Below are 8,468 nucleotides of genomic sequence, written 5' to 3'. Positions count from 1 at the left end.
CATGGAACAGCCCAAAGTGCCATCTCGCTACACAGAATGGCAAATAATTTAAACTTTTAAATATATGTGAATTAAAACTTTAAAATTCTGAAAGTTTCACATGTTTTTAGACCCTGATTGATGGCGAGTACCTCAAAATCTGATCATGACGGGATTATTGACCTGATGACAAAGTCACCCACTTTTTGCCCTAAACGCCACTGCTACCTCCTCTGTGCCATTGAATCACGTGTGACTAAGAGAAGCCATGGCAACAAAGACAGAAGGAATCCCCATCAGTCTTTTAAATGTAGGTTTTATAAGAACTGTGTCCATCTTGTAAAAAAATGAAATTTCATAACTCATTAATGCAAATCTGCTCACAGTAGCAGAGCGGCAGTCACATTTGACTGGAGGAAAATGTCCCAGAAGTCACATCGAGTGTGGATCCGCAGTGACTCAGGTGTCACTCCCCCACAGCAGAGGCTGGTCCAGGAAGGGGAAGCCCCCCTCCTCTATGCCATTCCCACTTCTTCCTTGTTGCTGCTCAGCAGCTCACACAGTGGGGTACACGGCATATGTCGCAATTCCACAGTTGTTGTTGCGATCTCGGGCCATCTTTATGTAGCCGTTCATGCCCCAACTTGCGCCCCAGCTGGAAGAAGAGCATATTCGTCATTAGGAGGAAAGAACACAGCACAGAGGCTTCATGACATTAACTCCCACGCAACAGAGACAGACAGGATGGGAGAAGGCAGAGGGTCACCACCTGGTTACACGCAACTGTGAACCACAGCAGCGATAGGACAGGGCATCTTCCCACCCCCATTTAGCTCAGAACTAGAAATGCATGGGTTCAAATTCCATCTTAACACTCTCCAAACCATGAGAGTCATCATTATAACCACAACCTGAAACGTCTGTATTTAAAATATGTGGGGTAAATTGCTAACACCTGCACCCAAATACTGCCTGCCAACAGTTCTTTCCTTTAGTGTCTCTGATATAAACGCTTTTTGGTTATTTATACCTGTTCTTGACCAGCCAGTATTTCTTGCCATCTGATTCTTCACCATAGCCAACCACCAGGACGGCGTGATCTAGTTTACTGCTGCTACAGTTTGGCTCATAATACATGCCTGAGAGACAAAATCAAGGCCAAATGAGAGGCTCCAGTAACCCCACTGTGACTGCTGTCACCCACAATAATGGAAATTTTCTAATTTTGGTATAATGTCATACACATGGGAATGATCCTGTGTTAGCAAAACTTGGGACATAAACTCTCTCTCTCTCTATATATATATATAAAATTATTATATATATATATAAAATTATTTTTATTTTATTTGCATCGGTATTTTGCTACATGATTGTCCATATGAGGCTGTCAGATCTTGGAGTTACAGACCGTTGTGAGCTGCCATGTGGGTGCTAGGACTTGAACCCAGGTCCTCTGGAAGAGCAGTCAGTGCTCTTAACCACTGAACCATCTCTCCAGTCCCGGGACATAAACTCTTAGGTAACATAACATAAATAAAGGTTTGCAAAAATCCTCAGGGAAAACACTTGCCTGAATGGATGTAAGAAATCTCGACCTGCTTACAAAGTATGTCAGTCCATAGAAACCACATGAAAATACAAAATACAGGAATCCAGAAGCACCCCTGAGAATGAACTACAGAAATGGACTAGCTATTAAAATCTTAAAAGATTAAGCAAAGACAGAAAATTCAATAAAACTATGTCACATAAGACCTCACCTTGCTAATTAAAAGACAACCTTGGACACAAGTTCATAGGATTGTTCTTAATTAATGTCAAGCAAAACCAAATCATAAATACTGCTCCCTTTGAATGTAATATTTAAAACTCAAGGTGTTTATGTGAAAATAAGACATAAAGATGATGAGCCGTGGTGGAGGCACAGCTTCTTATGATTCCTGGAAAGCACTTACCACCCCTGTAGAACTGGAAGGAATGGTGTTTGGTGTCAATTCCAACAGAGATGGGCCCCACGGTGGCCACAGCCTTCATGAGGACATATTCACTTGGTGGGATTTTCACAAAGCCCATGACTTTAGCAGCAGAATTCTTAGGCTTGTACCTGCAGGTTCCATTCTTTGAAAGACAGAGGTTAAAAAAAAAATCATAGTTATTGCCGTCCACCTCCTGGGGACCCTGAGTGAGAACTCTGCTTGGCTCAGCTGCCATCCACGCAGGTGACTCAGCACATGCTGCTGAGGGTCTCCAAGCTTCTGTGTTTATAAAATTTCATATGACCTGATGAGCTGGTCGGTTTCAGTAGCTGGTAGAAACTAGCTCATGTACTGTCAATGACAATCCATGGGACCAGGCCAGCACGCACAGGCTGACACTTTAACCGCAGCACTCAGGGTTTAATAGGACGGATTCTACCATGGAAAGATGAATGTTTAGGATAGTGTATCATCTGCATAATTCTTATGCTTTATAAAACCTGAGCTAGAATGACAACACAGGACTACTTCTTACCCGTGCTTCGTAAGGATAGGAGTCCCTGGTGTCCAAGCCCCCATTGTCCTTCACATACTGGAAGGCGTACTCCATCAAGCCACCATCACAGCCGCTGTTCCCGTATGACCAGGAGCAGTCCACTAGGTTCTGTTCACTCAGAGGAACCAGTCTGCCTGTTTTCCGGAACATCTGTCCTTCTAGGGAACCAACGGCACTAAATGCCCAACAAGCCCCACAGTGACCCTAGAAAAGAAAGAAAAAGCTGTCGCCTACAAAATTAACATAGATGTTCAACAGTAATTCATATGACAATAATTTCACAGTGAGGTGTGTGCAGATCCACAGTGAGCAAATCAAGGATGGCATTTCCTTCCTGGCTTCCAACTGGACAATGACACTGAGATTATGAAATGTCCTACCTGGTTTTTCACAGGAGTCACATAGCCATGATCTCTCCAGTCCACAAACGTGGGGACATCACCCAGCAGAGGCTCCTGGAACACATCCATCTCCTTGGATCCCATGCTTTGAAAGCCAGTCATCAATTCCCTGAATTCTGTATTGGTCTTCAAGAAAGAGTAAAGACATCATTGCAAAGGAGAGATGGCTGACGAAGAGCTGAAGAGAGGAGATCCCGTTCTGTCGTCCGTGTGCACTCACCAAGTCCCCGAAGGCGTTCATCTCCATGCTGAAGTCATGCACTCCCTTGGCATAGTCCTCGTTGTGCAGCTCAATCACCTTCCTGTTGTCCTCCCACACCGCTCTCTTCTGTCCTTCTTCATGCTGGAATCAATACAGTGTGTGGTCATTCTACTGTATGCCCAATGCTCGTTCCCTCGTGGACCTATTGCTACAGGTGGTGGGAACCCAGGGAGGCTGTACACCTCTGGAAGCCACAATCCAGTCCCCAGTCAACAGTGTGGTTTGCCCTGAAGAAACTGGCTTTCACTGTGTAAACTCTATACACTTGACACAGCCAGGACCATGGTCTCTGTGTTGCCTCTGTGTAGTTTTCATGGCACCAACCGTGATGTATGTTTTCCCATGTCTTGTTTTCCATTCATGCCATTCAGTATCCAAACTGGGATCATGTGTTGGAGCTGCTGAGATCACCCCCACGCAAAGGGTGGCCAGGAAGAAAAGAGGACTCATGCTTCCAGAACCTAGAGATGGAGAAGAAATGTGGTTCTGATGACCTCAGTGCTTCAATAAAATCATATTTCTACCTCAGAAATTCAGGTAGCCACAAGGAATGAAATTATTTGAACCATTCTATCAACGATTTACCTAAAGATTGTTGAAAAGACTAAGAACACATTTTTAAAGCACACATAAAGGGATTCCATCAGAAAAAAAGAAGAAGAAGAAGAAGAGCAATTGCCCAGAGCTCCATGCATTGGAGTATGTGTGCACTGTGCACTTAGCTCAGCACAGTGTCTAGCTGCACCTTCTGGTTCAGAAGCTTAAAGCAACAGTTAATGTCTTAGGACGTAGCTGTCTCAGGGTCTGTGCCATTCTTATTGAGCTCAGGAAAGCTAAACAAGATTTATGCAGTGTGACTCACAGTACATACAAAGAGATCTGCATGATTTGAGGGCACCAGACATCTTTTTTCTTGGCCAGTGTATACATTGAGGCCATTATGCCTTGGCTTCTTCCCCTCTTAAATCTCTCTGCGATGTCCTATCTGGAAAATCTTGGAAGGACAATAGGTAGGAATACGTCTTTCTCATAACTGGGATGTACCTTTAGAACCCTATCTCATTGTCTCACTGAGGACTTGTCACAAGGGTAAGTCATTAGTTGTCAGAGGCACTTGTATATTTGGGATCGAAGGACAGACTACCCAGGCCCAAGCCTTGTAAGTTTTTTATGTAACACTTGAGATAGGGCAATTGACAAAGGACATGCCATAGCTCATGTCCTCAACCTGTCATAGTAGACCAGTGGAGTTTTCTTGGCAGCTGTATGCATGATGATGTTTCCTGTTGCCACTGGAGCTATGCCCATGGCAGCTACAGTTGGGGGACAAGCTGGCACTTACTGTGCTCAGGCCTTCACTTTCAACATATGCTGAACAGCATAGGCCCCCTGAAGTGTCGAGTGACCTCCTGGGATCCCCATCCACCCTTCTCTGTATTCCCACACCAGGTCTGCTAAGGTTGAGTTGGTATTCCCATTCCTGAGGGAGCTGCATGGTCCTGCAAGGAGCCTTTCTAGGGTGCTCCTCCAATGTCAGTTCCCAGACTGCCTTGGGATAGCTATGGGGCTCACCTGGGACGTCCACAGCTGGGCAGGTGTTCTTTACAGTCTCAGGTCTTCCGAGGTTGCTGAGATCCCAGGCTCTGTTCCAGCTGTGTATGGATCCAGGCTTTAAATCCTCAAGATGTGGCTCCAGGACAGTGTCCCTGACCAGATACACTTCCTGCAAATGACTAGGTGGACAAGTGGACTGGACCTCCAGGCTGTGGGACTGCAGGCTCATACTGTCACTTTTTTCCACCCTTTCCTGAGGCATTGGGTGTGGGCTGCCTTGGTGGACTGCAGGGAAGGAGCAGTGGGTCCCTGCTCCAGGAGAGCAGAATGTGTGGGGCCAGCGACAGCAGAGAAAGTGCTTTCACAGAGGGCTTGGCACTTGGCTCAGGACAGAAGGGCCTAGCTAGCTCTGGGTGGATTTCCTTCATAATCCTACTTTTCCTTTAGAAGGAGAAATTTTGGTTAAATTCATTGTCAGTGCTGCCTCATGAGCAATTATATTCTAGCCGAGAGTCTCCCCTTGATTCCCCAGCTAAGTTGGGTCTCCTGGTGGGTGCAGACTCTGGCCTTATTCTCCCCAGGGTCAGGGAGGATGGCAGCTGAGTTTCTAAGAATCTTTAGGGGAAGGCAATCCCCAAACAAGGAGGAAATAGTTGAAGCAAACCTAGGACTGGACTGGGGTGAGGGGTGTTCTGAGCCTCGGAGTACTTCTAATTCACCTCCTTTGACTGCTCACTCTGGGGTCTTTCTTTTCTCACATCTTCAGCTACAGCAAAAGTTGTGAGGTCTCTGCACAAACCTAGGTGAAGAACAGGGAATTCGTCAGTATTTGGGGTCTGCTTTGATTGGCACCACTGAGTTTAAGGTTACGTTTCTTTGGTCTCTGCTTGGGATTGAACTCAGAGGCTTTCCTTTGAAAGAGCTCATGCTGGGATTGAGATAGAGTTTGGATGGTTCTGGGCGAGGAAGCATCTGTCAATCTACGATGTGTAGGCAGAAGCTCTTGTCACTGAGCCATTAAGGAAAACAAACCACAGGATTTCTCAGCCCTCATTCCTCATAGAAAGCCCACTGTAGAAAACAATGATCAGTGAGATATCACTGTGATCTCTTCCGAACAACGTTGGTTAAGCATGTTCTGTGTTCTTTGATTAAAACACGGAGCTGTATGATTTTCTTATTCATAAGCTTCTTTCTGCTTCAGACCTATTTATCATCCATGTAGAAAACAGCTCAGGCCTGTAGCTCTCTCCTTGTTACAGCAGGCTAACGGGAAGTTTGACCTTTCATCCCTTTCATCAGCACATCTCTGGAATTAGAGACACACACATGATCTTGAAACGGTCATCGCCACAGAGCTACAGGTGTGGGCAGTTTGCAGGAAAACTAGGAGCAGATTGAAGACAGCTTGCCGAATCCCTTCCTAGTGAGAGGGACTCAGTTCCCACAGTTTACAGCTATCATGAGTTCCCAGTTCAGCCCCGAGTGTCGCAGGTGGGTTGCAGAGGTCAGAATCAGAGAAAGGTCAAGGAAATAAGCATGACTGATGCTTGCCAGAAGCACCAGGTGTGGCTCTGACCTTCCAAGTCGATCCAATGCCAGTTCTCAAGGATAGAAGAACTTTGAAGATTGTAGAGATGACTGCCTAGATCAAAATGTGACACTTTCACTCAGTCCTATAGAATTCTAGGTTGATCTATACTCTGAGCTGATGACGCTGAGGTCTAGTCACGGCAACTGTTCAGCCTTCATGCCTCCTGAAGCTGAGGTGGAGCTGTCCATGCTCCAAAGCTGCCGAGGAGGTGAGCAAACACCTGGGTACCCTGAGACAGTTCCTGCCCTTGGCTCCTCATTTTTGCTTGAAGCTTTCTTTTTAATGCAGACATTGCTGTCATGAAGTCTTAGGATGGACCCTGGAATGTTCTGCAACTTGAGGCATCAAAGTTCAGAAGTTTCAACGTTGAAATTTCTTATTTGTCAAGTCTGTTTTCCGCTGTGAACAGAATAATAATAGAAAAATTAAAGATTTATGCTTTTGCAGAAAGCAAAAGGCAAATAAAAAAAGACAGTACAGCCCTGAAATCCTGTCCGGAGAGAGGGTCTACCTGCCTCCCAGCATGCTGGTTGGGGCCTGCATAGTCAGCAAAGAACATGGGCTCCTTTTGTAACTGTCAGTCCTTCACAAAATCCTGGGAGATAAAAGCAAAAAGGTAAAATTTTCTTCCACCAAAAAAGCCATTGCCAATTTTCTTCCTTCTGCTTTTCGTCTGCAAGTGTGGACTGAAGTAACAATTCGGAGAAGACTGGGGAAGTCCTCGGAGAGATGCACATGTGTCTCTCCTCCAGTATTTTTACCCAAGAGGAAAGAGAATCATGTGCACAAATGTTCTACTACTATTGCTTCTAGTATCCAAAAAATATAGGCAAGGACAAATACTTGTCCACTGAAAATGGCTTAGCAAAATGAGTATTCAATAAAGGAATGATTTCAGCCTTGAAAACATACCAAGTCCTGACACTTTTTGGTGGAGGATAAGAGCCTCATCTTGAATAATCCAGACACCAAAAGACTGCATAAAGTATGAAACTTTTTATGGCTTGTATAGAGCAGACAAGCCCGTAGAGAAAAGGGGTAACTTATGGAAATGCAGAAGAGAAGAATCCATACTAAACGTGATCAATAAACCTGGGCTGATGTTGTGGTGCTGTAAGTGCACGGGCTCTCGATGACAGTGATGGAGGCACAGCTCAGAGAAGATCACTGATCCACAGCATACTCATGTTGAGACGGTAACTTTTGTGCGGTGTGCAGTACGACCACACAAGTAATGATATACGGCTTTCATTCAATTTCAATTCCCATCACAAAACCATCTCCCTAAGATAACTCCTGCTGTGTGTTTGTTCTAGAATTCTTTCATGGACTATCATATTTTCCATTTTTTCAGTGTGTGGAATCTTTTTCTGCACTCTGGGAATTCCCTAAACCTTCTAAACATGATCAATAGCCAGAAGCTAATTTAAAAAGAAAATAAAAAGTTTCTGAAAAATTTGGTTCTGTGTCCAAATAAGCTTTTTAAATAAGACATCTGATGACAGTTACCAGGGGCGCTGGGGAGACATTGTGGTCAGGCCTTCGCTTCCCCCACATAGAAGCCCCTTGTCTGTCCCAATGAACTGGCTCTACCTGGGACCCAGGGTGTCCTGGAGTTGCAGGTGTGTTCACGTGCAGACTGTAAGCTGAGGCGGGGAACTTAGTCAGTCAAATTCTTTTGATTCCTTCTCTTCTGCAGGCGCCAAGTGTGGTGTTGTCCCATGCACAGTGCTCCTTAAAACATGAACTGCAAATGTCCCAGATAGGACTGTTGGCAAATTTCCCCTATCAGAAACTCAAGTATAGGTGTTACCAAACGTTGCTTCACCAGGAAGACATTTAACACCTGAGGTGACACAGAACATTCTTCCTGTCAGTGCTCAGTCATTATAGATCATTGTAGCACTGGTCACAGTGCTGAAAGTATGGAATGCGTCTACCTGCTCATCAACTGAAGACTATGCAAAGAAAATGTGGTAGGTATATCTACACCATGTAATACAATCTTTCTTTAAAAGGTAGACCTGGTCCTTGCCAGTATCATCAACAGGTCTGGAAGACACTAAGTTAAAGGATGGAAAGTCAAACACCACACAACCACACCTATGTGTGAAATTTAAAAACTGACCTTGGATGTGTAGAG

General features: G+C 44.9%; 1 protein-coding gene across 1 annotated transcript; it reads right to left on the bottom strand.

Annotated features, from left to right (window-relative positions):
* Positions 1-438: 438 nt before the first annotated feature.
* Positions 439-3,627, bottom strand: LOC121453306 (procathepsin L-like). Its single transcript, XM_041659973.1, has 7 exons — positions 3,502-3,627; positions 3,136-3,258; positions 2,895-3,041; positions 2,494-2,718; positions 1,938-2,100; positions 1,010-1,118; positions 439-634 (listed from the first exon to the last, which is right to left on the bottom strand). Exons 1-7 carry the CDS (start codon positions 3,625-3,627, stop codon positions 535-537), a joined length of 993 nt encoding a protein of 330 aa, XP_041515907.1. The 3' UTR covers positions 439-534.
* Between the last annotated feature and the right edge of the window lie 4,841 nt (positions 3,628-8,468).

This window comes from Microtus oregoni, unplaced genomic scaffold (assembly GCF_018167655.1).
Source record: "Microtus oregoni isolate MIOR12 unplaced genomic scaffold, Mior012 000011F_ref0000422, whole genome shotgun sequence".
Taxonomy (NCBI): Eukaryota; Metazoa; Chordata; class Mammalia; order Rodentia; family Cricetidae; genus Microtus; species Microtus oregoni.
The sequence above is the reverse complement of the archived record's forward strand: the minus strand, read 5'-3'. Positions and strand labels throughout refer to the sequence as shown.